General features: G+C 38.1%; 1 protein-coding gene across 1 annotated transcript in view; it reads right to left on the bottom strand.

Moving 5' to 3' along the window:
- GALNT8 (polypeptide N-acetylgalactosaminyltransferase 8) overlaps positions 1-16340 on the bottom strand; it is a 49301-nt gene extending 32961 nt beyond the window's left edge. Inside the window, 3 exon segments of the mRNA XM_011283725.3 lie at positions 8824-8931; positions 8933-9110; positions 16130-16340. Of these exon segments, the coding sequence (XP_011282027.3) occupies positions 8824-8931; positions 8933-9110; positions 16130-16340 (497 nt within the window).
- Positions 16341-17099: the final 759 nt, after the last annotated feature.

The raw sequence follows: 17099 nt of genomic DNA, 5'->3' as shown, positions 1-17099 counted from the left end.
CCCATGAGTGGACTTTCTCCAGTCTTTGAAAGGTAAAGAGAGGACATGACAACAGAAGAGTTGCCATCTTTCTGGTCTCAGATAGCTATCCAGAAAACTGGGGAAACAGGGATTACAATCACTTTGGCATCTCACTTAGCAGGAAGCGGCATAGAAGTCTATTCTTATCTTATAATTCTGTATAATAATACCTCTCACTAAGTTATTTCTCTCAAAGAAATTTAGTGGAGTAGTCTTCCTATAGTTTTAGACCATAATGGTTTCCAGAATGCTTTAGTTCTGAAATCTCTCTATGTCTGAGCCACAAGGATTTTTTATGAACAGCAGGGATGAAGAGTACTCATTTGGTTTATAAGTATCGGATGTGACTTAGATGTTATTCAAGTATATGTAGATGCTTGATTCATAAATATTTTGTATCCATAGTAATACTTTCTGACAAGCAGTTTTGTGAGTTAATCCTTATGGAATTAAATCTGGATGCTCCAAAATTAATAAATGCAATGCAGCTTCAGTTACCAACTTTTCCCAGCATATTATCTTTATGCTTAAAGATCTAAATTATGCAGTCAACCCAAGAGAAAATGTATGAGGCCCTACTTGTGTCCTGGCTCACAAGTGGCAAGTACTGACACACGTCCTCCCCTCTCATGATGGAGGACATCACTAACACATCACCCATGCCTTTAATCATACAGACTCAAAAGTCTTCCCACCACAGTACTCTAGGCAGTCACTACCAATCAACTGGAGTTGGCATGAAAGATTAAATTTTGTTACCATCCTTGTAAAAACTAATTAGGTAAAACATTTCTCTAAATGCCTTCAGGATTATTTTACATGCGGAGATGAGTGAGTCTCAGTGAAAAGGTAGCTTCTCACACCTCCATCTAAGGCTATGCCCATTACCTTCTGATTCAGAGAATTAGGGGATGATGACAAAACATCTTCTTAGGATGATGTGATGAAGAGTACCAATTCATCAGCCAAATGATACATTAGGCCACTGCCATGCATTACACGGATTATGGATCAGATCCTCAATGATGATTCTAAATGTATAAATGAAAGATGGGGCACCTGGGTGGCTCAGTTGGTTAAACATCCAAATCTTGATTTTGGCTCATGATCTCAGGCTCATGAGATTGAGCCCTGTGTCAGGCTCTGAGCTGACAGCACAGAGCCTGCCTGAGATTCTCTCTTTCACCATCTCTCTTTCTGCCCCTCCTCCCCCCTCTCTCACACTCTCTTTCAAAATAAATAAATAAACTTTAAAAAATAAATAAATAATAAATGGAGAAAATTTGTGGAAAAAATTCCTGATCACAATTCCACATTCATTTGGTATTGGATGAATTAAGCTATAACATCTTAACCCTCAGAGGCTTCACCTTCTGATATAATCATAACCTCCAAAAAAATATTTATACTCAAATACTTCTTAGCACACCCAAGAAGCTCGTTAAACTTCAAGTAGGATAAATGCAGAGATACACACCCAGATACATCATAGCCCAGATGGTGAAAGCCAAAGATAAAAAGAAAATCTTGGGAAAAAAAACAAAAGGAAAGTAACTCACAACATACAAGGAAACCTGAGTGATATTAACAGTTGACATCTTATCAGAAACAATAGAGCTAAAAGGCAATGGATGACATATTCAAAGTGCAGAAAGAAAGAAAAAAATAAACAAGCATTTTTTATATCTTTCAAAAATGAAAGTGAAATAAAGACATTGGCAAATAAACAAACACTGAAAGAATTTGTTGGTTGCAAACCCACCTTACAAGAAACACTAAATTCTTTAGCTTAAAAACAAGTAATCCTAGACAATAACTCAACACACACACACACACATGCCAAGAGTACCAGTAAAGGTAACTGCATAATTATAAAAGACAGTATAAATGCCTATTTCTTCTTTCTTCTCTTAACTGATTTTAAAAAGCAATTATATTTTTTGGTTTTTATTTTTTTTTTTAATTTCCCATTTAATGTCCATTATTTTTTAGAGGAAGGGACATAGTGTGAGGAAGGGAGGGGCAGAGAGAGAGACTCAGAATCTGAAGCAGGCTCCAGGCTCCGCACTGCCAGGACAGAGCCTGACATGGGACATGAATCCATGAACTGTGAGATCGTGACCTGAGCCGAAGTCGGATGCTTAGCGGACTGAGCCACCCAGGCACACTGCAATTATGTTTTTTTAAAGTGTATATAATTGTTGGGCCTATAATAATTTCATATACCTGACAGTAACAGCACAAAAGAGGTGAATGGGAGCAAAGCTGTATTGGTAAGAAAATGACACCACATGGTACATTGAATCCACAGGAACAAGTGTAGAGAATCAGACATGGTAACTAAGAAGATAAATACAACAAACTTCATAAATCTATACTTAATCCCCTTTTTTCTCATTTTAATAGACATAAAATTATATAAAGTAATTATAACAGTAAATTTTTGGTTTTGTACCATATGTATATTTAATATTTATAACAATAACATCAAAAAAAGAAGATGAAATAAAGCTGTATATTACTAACCTCCCTATATTTCATTGGAATAAGTCTAAGTAGAATCTAATAAGTTAAGATGTACACTATAAGCCCTAGAACAGCCATTAAGAAAATAACTATAAAAATAAACTGGAAAATAATTAAAAGAATGATATTGTTACATTCGAAAATATTCATTTAATACAAAAAACAAGCAGTAAAGGCTGCAAGAAAAAATACATAAGGCATTAGAAAACAAAGATAGATTGGCAGACATAAATCCAACATAAATTAATAAAATATTTATCAATAACAATATAATAAATACAAATATTAAATTTAAATGAATTAAATAACCCAATTAAAAGGTAGAGATTGTCAGATTGTATTTTCTTAATCCAACTATATCTTCAGGAAACACATTTAAGATCAAAGGATTAAAAGATACAAATAGATTGAAAATAAAAGATATATTATGCAATAGCAACCATATGAAAGCTAGAGTGGTTATACTAATATCAGACAAAATAGATGTTAAAATGAAAATCTTCGTAGTGATAAGGGGGAGTTTTTTTAATAACAAGATCAATCCATCAGGAAGATATGACAATTATAAAAATATGCATGTAGGGGCTCCTGGGTGGCTCAGTTGGTTAAGTGTCCAACTTTGGCTTGGGTCATGATCTCCTGGGTTTTGAGTTCAAGCCATGCATTGGGCTCTCTGCTGTCAGCACAGAGCCTGCTTTGGATCCCCCATCTCCCTTTCTCTCTGCTGCTCCCTCTCCTTTCTCTCAAAAATAAATAAACATTTAAAAATATATTTATACATCTAGCAACAGAGTCCCAAAACACATGAAATAAAAACTGACAGAATTGAAGAAGTAATAGACAATTGAACAGTAATTATTAGAGACTTCAATATCCCACTTTCAATATTAGATACAACTAGGAAGGATTAGGCAGAAGATTAAACAACACTATAAACCAACTAGACCTAACAGACATCTACAGAACATTCTACCCAATAACAGCCTAATACTTTCAGCTACACATACAACATTCTCCAGAAAAGACCATATGCTAGGGTACAAAATAAGCCTTAATACATTTTTAAAAGATTAAATTTATACAAAATATGATTTTCTGATCACAATGGAGTGACATTAGAGATGAAAACAGAAAAAAAGGAAAATTCACAAATATGTGGAAATTAAACAATATATTCCTAAATAACCACTGGGTCAAAAAATTACAAGGAAAATTAGAAAATACATTGAGATGACTGAAAAAAAAACTAAGCACAGTATACCAAAACTTATGGGATACAGCTAATGAAGAGCTGAGAAAGAAATTTATAGCTGTAAATAAGTATATTTTTTAAAAAAAGAAAGATCTCAAGTCAATAATCTAGCCTCTTTCCTTAAGAAAATAGAAAAGAATGAGCAAACTAAATCCAAAGCAAGTAGAAGGAAGAGAATAATAAAGATGAGAGTAGAAATACATAAAATGGAGAATAGGTATAACAATAGAGGTAATCAGTGAAAAGTTGGTTCTTTGAAAACATAAAATTTACAAATTTTTAGTTAGACTGACCAATAAAATAATAAAAATATTCAAATTACTAAAAATCAGAAATAAAAGTGGGATATCACCATTGGCCTTACAGAAATAAAAAAATATTATAAGAGAATACTATAAACAATCCTCCCACAAATTAGAAAAATTAGATGAGATGGACAAATTCCTAAAAAGAAACAAATTCTCAAAACTGACACAAGAATAAATAGAAATATACATAGACCTACATCAAATAAAGAGATTGAATTACTAATCACTAATTACTTGTCAAAAAAAGATCCACAAAATTGAACCCACAGGAACAAGTGTAGAGAATCAGACATGGTAACCAAGAAGATAAATACAACAAACTTCACTGGCTTCACTGGTGAATTCTACCAAGTATTTAAAAAGAATTAATACCAATTCTTCACAAATGTTTCCAAAATATAGAAGTCATTCTGTGAGGCCAGTATTAGTTACAAAATCAGACAAAAAATATCACAAGGAAAGAAAACTACAAACCAATACTTCTTATAGAGACACAAAAATCTCAAAATACTTGTAAACTAAATCCAGCAACATATAGAAACAATTATATACCATGGCCAAGTAGAATTTATGCCATGAATTTAAGATTTGTTTGACATCCTACTATCAATTTGTGTAATACCCTATATCAATAGATGATAAATAAAACCACATGATCAATTTGATAGACACAGAAAAAGCATTTAACAACATTTTTTAAGGTTTATTTATTTAGGGGCACCTGGGTGGCTCAGTTGGTTGAGCATCTGACTCTTAATTTCAGCTCAGGTCATGATCTCATGGTTTGTGGGTTTGAACCCTTTGTCAGGCTCTGTGCTGACAGTGTGGAGCCTGCTTGGGATTCTCTGTCTCCCTCTCTCTCTGAGAGAGAGAGATCATGAGTGAACAGGCAAGGGGCAGAGAGAGAGCCCCCAACATGGGACCCTGACAACATTTAACACCCCTTCATAATAAGAAAAAAAACGCTAAACAAACTAGAAATAGAACAAGATTTCTGTAAAGGGCATTTACAAAAAACCACAGCTAACATCATACTTAATAGTGAAATAGTAAATGCTTCCCCCCTGTAACGAGGAACAAAACAAAATCCCTCTTTCACCACTTCTATTCAACATTGTACTGAAATTCTAGCCAGGTAATTAAACAACAAAATTAAATAAAAGTCATCATATTGGAAAGGAAGAAGTACATATTTCTCAATTTACATATGACATAATCTAATATATAGAAAATTCTAAAATATCCACTAAAAACAATTAGAATTAATAAATTAATATGGCACGGTTGCAGGATGCAAATTCAATATATAAAAAACATTTGTGTTTCTATAGACTTTCAATGAACAATTTGAAAATGAAACTAAGAAAATAATTTCACTTCCAATAGTATCAAAAAGATAAGCCTATTTAACAAAAAAGGGGCAAAACTTATACTGTCAAACCCAAGACATTGTTGAAAGAAATTAAAGAAAACCTAAATAAATGCAAAGGTTTCCCACGTTCATGGATTGAAAGGCTTAATTGTTGGGGCACCTGGGTGGCTCAGTCAGTTAAGCATCCAACTTGTGATTTTGGCTCAGGTCATGATCTCATGGTTTGTGAGTTCCAGCCCTACATTGGGCTATGGAGCCTACTTGGGATTCTTTCTCTCCCCCTCTGTCTCTGCAACTCTCTACTCGTGCCTGTTCTCTCTCTCTCTCTCTCTCTCTCTCTCAAAATAAATAAATAAACTTAAAAAATTGTTTTTAAATTCATTTGCAAATTCAAGTTCCCAATACCTAAAACAATCTTGAACAAGAAGAAAATTGAAAGACTCATACTGCTTGATTTCAAAACTTATTACAAAAGGTGCAGCTGTTATTACAAAAGGTGCAGTGAGTTATTGGCATAAGGTTAGACCTATAAATGAATGAAATAAGATTGATATTTAGAAATACATTCTTACATTTATGGCCAACTGATTTTTTTAATATGAAATTTATTGTCAAATTGGTTTCCATACAACACCCAGTGCTCATCCCAAAAGGTGCCCTCCTCAATGCCCATCACCCACTTTCCCCTCCCTCCCACCCCCCATCAACCCTCAGTTTATTCTCAGTTTTTAAGAGTCTCTTATGGTTTGGCTCCCTCCCTCTCTAACTTTTTTTTTCCTTCCCCTCCCCCATGGGTTTCTGTTAAGTTTCTCAGGATCCACATAAGAGTGAAAACATATGGTATCTGTCTTTCTCTGCATGGCTTATTTCACTTAGCATCACACTCTCCAGTTCCATCCACGTTGCTACAAAAGGCCAGATTTCATTCTTTCTCATTGCCAAGTAGTATTCCATTGTATATATAAACCACATCTTCTTTATCCATTCGTCAGTTGTTGGACATTTAGGCTCTTTCCATAATTTTGCTATTGTTGCAAGTGCTGCTATACACATTGTGGTACAAGTGCCCCTATGCATCAGCACTCCTGTATCCCTTGGGTAAATTCCTAGCAGTGCTATTGCTGGGTCATAGGGTAGATATATTTTTAATTTTTTGAGGAACCTCCACAGTGGTTTCCAAAGTGGCTGCACCAGTTTGCATTCCCACCAACAGTGCAAGAGGGTTCCCCTTTCTCCACATCCTCTCCAGCATCTAGAGTCTCCTGATTTGTTCATTTTAGCCACTCTGATGGCATGAGGTGGTATCTCAGTGTGGTTTTGATTTGTATTTCCCTGATGAGGAATGACGTTGAACATCTTTTCATGAGCCTGTTGGCCATCTGGATGCCTTCTTTAGAGAGGTGTCTATTCATGTTTTCTGCCCATTTCTTCACTGGATTATTTGTTTTTTGGGTGTGGAGTTTGGTGAGTTCTTTATAGATTTTGGATATTAGCCCTTTGTCTGATGTGTCATTTGCAAATATCTCTTCCCATTCTGTCGGCTCCAGAGCCAAGAGTAGGCAAAGGAAACAATATGGCCAATTGATTTTGACAAGGGTGCCAAGACAATCCAATGTGAAAAAGTAGTCTCTTCAATAAAGGGTGCTAGAACAGTTTATAAAGTCATAGGCAAAAAAATGAAGTTGGACCCCTATGTCACACCATGTTCAAAAATTAATTTTAAATGGGCCAAAGACTGAAATGTAAGATTAACACTACAAAACTTTTAGAAAAAAAAGGCATAATCTTCATGATTTTGAATTAAACAATAGTTTGTTAGATATGACATCCAAAGCACAAGCAATCAAAGAAAAAAATTAGATAAATTGTACACAATCAAATTAATAACCTTTGTGTAACAAAGAAAACCATGAAGAAAGTGAAAAGACAATTCACATGGAAGAAAACATTTGTAAATCATATGTCTGATAGGAACTTGTATGTAAAATATATAAAGAGAACTTGCAGCTCAGTAATAAGATAAACCAGTTTTAAAAAGGAGAAAGTCTCTGAATAGACATTTAATATATACAAATAGCCAATACGCATATGAAAAGATATGCAGCACATTAGACATCATGCAAATTTTATGAAAACCACAATGGTATACCACTTCACACCACCAGGATGTCTATTATCAGAAGACAAATAATAACAAATGTTGGTGAGTCTGTGGAAAAATCAGGACTCTCATATACTACCAGAGCAAATGTAAAATGATACAGTCACTTTGGAGAACAGTCTGGCAGTTCCTTGAAATGTTAAATATAGAGTTATAACATAACCCAGAAATCCTACTCTTAGGGTATAACCAAGAAAAGTGAAGACATATGTGCACACAAAACCTTACACATGAATGTTCAGAGCAGTATTATTTATAATAGTCAAAAAGTAGAAATAACCCAAATGTCCATTAATTGTGAATAGATAAACAAAATGTGGTATATCCATACAAAGGAATATTATTTGACAATACAAGGAATGAAGTATTGATACATGCTATCATATGAATGTAACTTGAAAACATTATTCTAAGTGGAAAAAAAAGCCAGTTATAAAAGATCCATACATTATATTATTCCACTTATATGAAATGTCCAGAATAAATAAATCCATAGGGACAGAAAGTAGATTAACAGTTGCCTAGGGATGAGGAATTATGGGCAAACAGGGAGATTGTTAATGGGTATGGAATTTTTTTAAATGATGAAAATGTTTTAAAGTTGATTATGGCAATGGTGCAGAACTGTGAATATATTAAAAACCACTAAGTTGCACACTTTAAATTGATGAATTGTATATGAATTATATCTCAACAAAGCTGTTATTTGTAAAGCTTATGAAGGAGGGTGGGAGAAGCAAAAAGAGAAAAAGGAAGGAGAAACTGATGGAGAAAGAGAGAGAAGTCTCTTTAAATTAGAATTAATAACAAAGAGGAGTCCACACAGAGAATTTGAGGAAAACACCAGCGTCTTTCCAAGTTCTCAGTCTCAGTTTCCTCATCTGAACAATTATGAGTTAAATTCATCATCAGATTTCTCAAGGATCTATGTTTCCTGACATCACTGCCCATCTCCAAGGAGCATAAACATTTGGACTAGTCAGTCATCCTCTCTGAGCTTGTATTATAAAATGGATTAAAAACAAGATTCAGTCAGCCTGCCAGCACTTTTTGTGCCTTGAACTCCTTCCCCATCAATTTTTCACTCCTCAACTCTCTTTCAACCCTTGACTTTAGCTTCTCCCAAAGCTCATCTCCAAATTAAAACAAGATCCCTCGGCAACTCAACATTGGTTCATCCTACATGGAATCTCGCGTGTCTGGGACGTTGCGATTAAGGGGCAACTGTTTACTGAGGCAAACGTTGTAACCAAACTTCTGGAAAAAGTTCTCAGCCTTTTTCTGCTGGACCCTCACCCCACTGCCTGAAAAGCTGTGCGTCTGGGAAGAGTATCTCTTTGGGTTTGTGCTCCTTGGTCTCACTTGCTTTGGCTTCCAATGCCTTTTGAACAGGATGTTCTTCATATTTCACCCTCTCCACTGTGCTGTCCACATTTTCTTGTTGCTTCATACCCAATTTCATACTTTCTTCTGCAAACGAAGGACAGGAGAGAAAATATTTCAGGCAATCTTTAGTTATGTCGCATTGTTTTCCATCCAAATTTTCTTGAAATGTTTTCCTCTCCAAATTCTGAAACGTGCGATCTCTTGACCCAGGGGATGTAGTATGTCAAAGGAACTTGTCATACCTATGCAAGGCTGTCCTGACCATGTGTGCACTAGAGCACACGTCTCCTAAACCTTTATCAGGGCTTATCTATCCTAAGTCCCACACCTCTAAGCCTCTTTTAGGAACTGTCACTTGAGAAACAGATTGATAATGAGCTAACATTTTTCAGAATAAAAGTCAAGAAACACATATCAAAATTTTCTGTTGTGATTATTTTAAAATATAAATATTCAGGCTTATCCCCAAATCAACTAAATCAGAATCTTAGGGTCATGTAGAGATAGAGGAAAGAGAGGTTACCAGAATCTGCATTTTGAACAAAATCAAGGAGTAATTTTTTTTGTACTATGAGGTTTAAGAAACATCATACTATAGTGTCAGTGGCTAACAAAGGCAAATCTATTTCAACTTCCACCACTATCCACCATTCCCTTCACTTATATATTTGATTTGCCAAGAACTTTTAAATTGGAGATGTATTAATCCCACATTTTCCAACTTGCTTGATCATAAGAATGTCTTCAAAGTTTGAAGTCAGGTCTCCACCAGAGATTCTTTTTTTTAATGTAATTTATTGTCAAGTTAGCTAACATACAGTGTATACAGTGTGCTCTTGGCTTCGGGAGTAGATTCCCATGATTCATCACTTATTTACAACACCCAGTGCTAATCCCAACAAGCGCCCTCCTCAATGCTCATCACCCATTTTCCCCTCTCCCCTACCCTCTATCACCCCCCAACCACCCCCCCACCCCTCCACGTCCAGAGGTTCTGATTCAGTAGGTCTGGGGTGGAGCCTGCGAATATGAATTGTTAACAGTTGTCCCAGATAAATGTAATTGTCACATTAATTTGAGAAACACTGCCTTTACAAAAACAAAACAACAACAACAACAACAACAACCAAAAACAGAACAGTGACAGACCCAGGCAGAGGACACTTTTATGCAGGAGAGTCCTTCTCAGATCCATGACATCAACAGCAATTATTTTGGAAGATGGCCCACAAATTTCAGACCATTTTTCATCCATTATTTATGTCACCTTTACAATAACCCTATAAGATTTCTACTTGGAGAGTCTCATCATATGTACCTTGAACTCCCTTTAGCTCAGTTCTGTGAACTCCACAGAGAAAGAGAAAAGAAAAAAAAAAAGAACCTATTTAATGTGAGTGCTTTGGCCTGCCAATCCTCTCAAAGACCTAATGTCCCTAAATTAGTGATGAAGATATAATTAATCCATCTAATTGGGACAGTTTTCAGAGTAGATAGGGTGATATTAATAATTATGCAACATGTATCACCAGAAAAACAGGTGTACACCAGGACTATTCTAGGCAAACCAGGTCTTACCATCATCCTACCTAAAGGAAGCAGGAAAATCTATTAGTATCTCACAGAGAGCCAGCTTAGCTGAGTATGATTTTTATATTAAATATATCTTTTTCTCAGTGTCATCCAAACCAGTGGCCTTGTCTCCAGGTAAAAGGCCCATGATACAGCTCCATCTTGGAGCCTGGGCACATGACCATTCAGCTAGGAATATCATCAACAGGGGAAAACAAACCAATGTCACCTGACTCTGACACTCATCCCCAGCCAGGTTCATCTCTACTTGTCCTGGCTCTGCTGTCATTATTTCACTTTCAGTGAGTACTTTCTACATCAGAGAATTACAGATGGGATCCAATAAGCTCCTCTGCCCTGTCACCCAAATATTACCTCGCTCCTGTCCTCTGTCCCCTCCTGTCTTTGGTGATCTCATTTGTCCCCAAGACCTTGCCTTTCACTTCAAGGCCACTATCACCCCCAAAACACAATCTGTAGTTCTAGACTCAGACTTCCTGAATTTGAATCTCACCTTTGCCACTACCAATTTCATGGCCTCAGCAAAACATCTTAACCTATATTTCCCCATCTGTAGAATAGGGACAATAACAGCACTTGATGCATAGATTTGAGGATAAATAAATGAGTTTGTATGCATAAAGCAGTTAAAACTGTACCTGTCACTCGGTACACACTCAGTTGATGTTGGTCCTCCTCCTCATCATTTTCATCTCAACCGGCTATTGAAAATGTCTCTCATTTTGCTGTTTTCCAAGTTCCCCAAATTCCTTAACAACTGAACTCATCTCCTGAGGCTACCTCCCTATTTCTACAAATGGTACCAACCACTGTTCTCCCACCTACCCAACACCCCAAACTCAGGCGTCCTTTGACTGTTTCCCCACCTCCATTCAGTTGCCTATGTATGGACAGTATGCCTCTTCAAGGTAGAATTCATCCTTTTCTTTTCATTCCATTCCAGCCTGATTCCCTATTGACTCTCATCTGAACAACTGAGTCACCAAAGACTTACTGAGCATCTCCTCTGGCTAGTTGATAAGGTGAGTGCAAACAAGACGGATTGATCCTATCCAACAACTTACCACATAGATGTTAAAAGTTCAGACTCCTTAGCCAGGCAGCCCTACCCTTTCCTACCTGTGTGACCTTGACCAGTGGATTTCTCTTTTTGGTGCCTTAGATTTACCAAGTGCTTTACAGGGTTTCTGTGATAACTAAGTGGATTAATATATATCAAGTGCTAAGGACAGGGCCTAGCATGCAATAAAGTTTGGTTCTGTTTTCTGTTTCCTCTTCTGGGGAAGGGATGGGGAGAAATGGTGAAGAAGACTGAGAAAAGTGGAAATCTTTTTAAAGTTGTGATGATAAGGAATAGGAGTGAAACCTGATTTTTGAAACACAGAAGCACCGTGGAGCCAGAGAAAGCTAACTGGGACTAGTGACCATGAATTTGTAATGGTTCAGTTATGAGAACTTTTCCAGCAGTGCCAAGCACTTGGGTGAAGGCATAGAGAAGATGAGCAATTGATTTCACATGATGTTGGAGGTTCTTAGGAAGGTGCAACAGAGCAAGTATGCAACAGAGTTGTGGATACTGGCAAGAGAAGACTTGGGAAAATGGTACTATTAAAGAGAAAAATTGGATGGATATGCTGCAGTCATGAGGTTTCAACCGGGAATGGCAGCATTAGTTTGTCATTTCTGGGGTGAGAAATTCTGGGAGATGACAAAGTCCAGAATGCACCATAGAAATGTGAGGTGAGATATAGGCAAAGAACTATACAGGTGGGAAGGGCAAGGTATTGAATGAATCATCCACCTGACACTGCATCATCCAGGGGATAGCAGTATTGGGGGCAGAGATAAAGACTGAAACAGGAGCCATTACAAAGTCTGTAATGAGTGAGAAAACTTGTCAGGGAGGTCAACCAGAGAAATGTTAGCAGAGGTAAGAAGGTAGCCAGGTTTTCATAAGGTAAAGGGCTACTGTGACAGTCTTCTGACTCTCCTCAGTCAGACCAAACCTAGAGCCAATTAATATTTCCCAAGCCCAGCATGGATTATGACACTCCTCAGCATTAAACCCCAAAATGATAAAGCAGTCCACCATAAGGACCCACTTAGTTTCCACTAATCCCCCATAAACCCACACTAAATTCCAACCAAACTGATAGGATCACCTTCTAGCCCATCTAGTACCTTCCTGCAAGTTAGAAGAAAGTGTTTGGATGATTGCAGCCCAGGGGCACCAACTTGATGAGGGGACATTCCTAAGTGTGAATTTCCTCTGGGTGGGTGCAGTCCCATGCCACAGCACATAGCTTGGTGAGAAGAACAAGGGCTGAATTTCAGCTAAATATATAGCCCCTAAAAGAGGAGAAGGGAAGTCCGTGCAACTTAGAGCAGGATGTTTGGAAGGTGGCATAAAACTGGCCCAAAGGGAAGGAGAAACAGCCAGGGAAAAAGGCAAAAAGGCAAAAAGAGGATGGCCAAAGCATATTTGGTCCAGTAGAAAATAAAAACGAGAGCGAATTTTTATAGTTTTCCAAATTGAATAGTATTTTTAGTCAAACTTTTCTGTGCTAAGTATATGAGAGTCATAGGGTAGTCTGGGATTCTCTGTGTCTTTGAATTCCTCTAATGTTCCTCTTGTAGAATATCTGATTTTTCTGTTTCATCACTGCTGTCAATGGAAATTGTTTAGACCTGGACACCCTAGAATCAATTTGAGGATGTAAGTGCACAGTCCAACAGGATGAACACAGTGTCACTAGACCATCCCCATGACATACTGAAACTTTCCACGACCCAAAGGGGGAAAACCCAATGGTGTCTCTCTCGTGGGACTTTTAAGTACCCTTATGGTGGTTCTAGGAAATTGGTTTAAGAGTCTTAAACCCTTCCCACAATTATCATTATGTGTTTGCTTTTGTTTTTGATAGTTTACATCATTTGCATAGGCATCCTTATTGACTTATGATTTTTGTCAATCTCCTTGGAGGCAATGAGCAGCAAGAATGACTGGTAAATTGAACAGGCTTCCAATTCAGGAATCCCTTTAGGAAAGAATAGCATTTGTGATCTGGAAACAGAGTCCAGAAGACATTTTGAAATTCATCTCAGGTGGTAGGGAGTCCCTGACACCATATCATTTTAAAGTGAATAAAACATGGGAAGCACTGAGAATATCAAGAAAAGGAGGAACTAGTCATTGCAAAGAAGGAAGGGGACGTACCCACAATGGCTCTGGGTGGCTCTCAAGGCATACTGTGTCCCAGTTGAAGGAAAGAGTAGCCAGGCTTTAGGTAGAAGTTCTGCTATTTTAAGGCCAGAGGAGGCTGAGCCAGTAGGACGAGTCCTGGGGTTGGGGAGACCATACCAGTATGGTCTGGGTGCCCTGGTGAAGCTGCACTAAGCATATATTCATAGTTAATGTTAACCCACTGGAGTGTGCTCAAAGCCGGGGCTTCTGGATGTGACAATCTCTGTGTTTCATCTACTTTCTTGCCTTGTATCCCTCTTCCCTTCATCCTTGTCTGCCTATCTTCTGTTCTCCCCTTCTATTCATTCATTTATTTATTCATCTATTAATTTCTACATGCCAGATACAGAGAATAGAATGATAAGACATTCACTAGACCATCCCTTAGGAAACTTGCCTTTCAAAAACTTGTTCCACATTAAAATATGCGAATCTTATGAGGGAAGAGGTAGACAGTGCTATGGTGCTTTCTTCTTTCTCCCTCCATCTTGTTTTCCTTTTTTTCCTCTAGTCTCCATATAAATTCTACCTTTTGCTCCTCCTGTCTGTCCTTCCATCTATCCCTTGGTCTCACCTTGAACCCTGATAACACTCAGTTCTCATTGTAAAAGGCACTTTCCCTGACTCCAGCCCCCATATGCACAAAGCCATACATCTGTGGAGTTACTTCTCTGCTCACACATTCAGCACCTCCCTTCATGCACACAAGCATTAGATCCTCGTCACTTGGGAGCAAAGGAAACACAGCTGCTTCCCCTCTATGGAGTCAGATCCTGAGACACATAAAATTCAGAGGCATTAGGTTTCATGGTGAGCCAGAATAAAAAAATAAACACCAGAATTCATAAGAGGTTAAAATTTGGTAAACTTTGAGGGCATCATACTAAGTTGATTAAGACAGGCAGAAAAAGACAAATACTGTATGATCTCATTTATATGTGGAATCTAAAAAAAAAGGGGGGGGATGGCGGGGGGAATGAGCTCAGGTACAGAGAATAGATTGGAGGTTGCCAGAGGTAGGGATGGGGGTGGGTGGGTGAAATGGGCAAAGAACATCAAAAGGTACAAACTTCCAGTTATAAAATAAATAAGTTATGGGATATAATGTACAGACTGGTGACTATAGTTAATACTCTATTTGCATATAAAATTTTGTAACTATGTGATGATACATGTTAGCTAGATTTATTTTGGTGATCATTTCATAAAATATATAAATATTGAACCAGTATGTTGTGTACATGAAACTAATACAATGTTTGATGTCAGTTATACCTCAATTTAAAAAAGAGAAGTTAAAGTGTGATACACATCAGTTTACAGAGCATTTTCTGCATATATTTTACAACCATGTGAGGTCTGGCAGGACCTCTTACATCTCCATTTACAGACCAGGAGAGAGATAAGCACTTTCCTATCATGGCCATATCAGGATTCAATCTTAGATCCTCTAACAAGGCCCCATTAATTCCTGATGGGAGCTCACAGCAACATAGGAAGGAGACCTTTGCCCCAGAGATTGTCACCACTGTTTAACAGCTCCTGCCACTCAAAAGCTTAAGGACAGGCTATGCCTAGTTGTTCCTGAGCCTCTCTGGGATTTTTATTTTTGTATTTATTTTCTTTCTAATTTAAATCCATTACTTTATTTTTTAATATAATTTATTGACAAATTGGTTTCCATACAACACCCAGTGCTCATCCCAACAAGTGCCCTCCTCAAAGCCCATCACCTACTTTCCCCTCTCCCCCACCCCCCATCAAACCTCAGTTTGTTCTCAGTAACCAAAAGCCTCTTATGGTTTGCCTCCCTCCCTCTCTGTAACTTTTTTCCCCCTGCCCCCCACCATGATCTGTTAAACTTCTCAAGATCCACATATGAGTGAAAATATATGGTGTCTGTCTTATGCCAAGTGAAATAAGTCAGTCTCTGGGATTTTTATACTGAGCCTTAATCTCCCTGACTGCATGCATGTACCTGTGATCATGAGTGTGTACAAATGTACACACACACACACATACACACACCTCAGATAGAAATATCCTGCTCCCCTCCCCTCAATGGCTTGCTCTAATTCCTACTAATTGTCACTTACCTCCCATTTGGAGGGATAGAATTCAATGTCAGATGCTTAAATGAGCAACTGAGAAATGAGAATGTGGTCTCTCACTCATTTTTCTCTCCATGCCTTAAACACACACACACACACACACACACACACACACACACACACACCATCCCTCCCAGTGAATGTCATAAACTTACTCAGATGCTGCAAATCCATCTCCAAGTGAGAGAATCTCTTTATCACTGTCTTATTCCATTCAGACAGAGGCAAATGAAGCTCCTTTTGAAGACTTCTCAAAATCAACTTTTGTAAAGTCCTCTTGGTATAAAATACCAGGAGGACAGTGATGGCAATAGCCAGCATCAGCCCAATGCAAAGGATTTTGAGGACATTTCTCCGGGACATCATACCCTGCCTCTGACACTGCCACTCCCTGTGGGGCTGAGTGTGTCACTGCCCAGGTAAGCTAAGGATCACAATCAGCTGAGCCTTGTCTCTGCCAGCTGCTGCCTGCTAGGCCAGATATTCTTCGACTGAGAAAGTTGTTGTAAGCTGCCTGGCTTCTCCCTGAGCAGTGTCAGGTGTGTGGAGTGTGCGATGGCATCCACCCAATGACTGGGAGGGCACCTGGGCACATCTTGCACTATCACAGAGGTCAGGTTAATGCTTGCTCTTAGAGCTACCTCAGGCTGTGGGGTGGGAGGCTTTTCTCTTTGCGTTTTATTTGATTTTATTTTGTTTTTTAATGCTCCCTCTCTGTGGTAAAATTACCCTCTGAAAGGACATGTGAGGTCTGGTCCTGTGAAGCATAGGAGATAAATAATATGAAAAAGGAATCCACAAAATGGGGAGCTTCTGTACTATCTGCTTTTTGCGAACAAGAATCACATCTCAGATATTTTTGTTTTTAATCTAACGCTACAGGGTCTTGAACATAGTAGATGTACAGCAAATGCTGGTTCAACAAACTTGAAGAGAGACTTTCCTGTTGGATCTACCTAGAAGCTGGTGGATGAACTGGAAGCAGCCCCTGGGGGTGAGCCCCAGGGGATGGTCCTGCTTCACTGGTCCCGCCCTCTGCGTGTCGTCAGCACAGCCTGATACTCTGTGGTTATACTGTGCCCCAGCCTCCACCTCACATTCACCATATGTTTGAACAAATCACCT

The sequence above is a fragment of the Felis catus genome, chromosome B4, assembly GCF_018350175.1.
Source record: "Felis catus isolate Fca126 chromosome B4, F.catus_Fca126_mat1.0, whole genome shotgun sequence".
Classification (NCBI taxonomy): domain Eukaryota; kingdom Metazoa; phylum Chordata; class Mammalia; order Carnivora; family Felidae; genus Felis; species Felis catus.
This window is presented reverse-complemented; position numbering and strand designations above follow the sequence as displayed.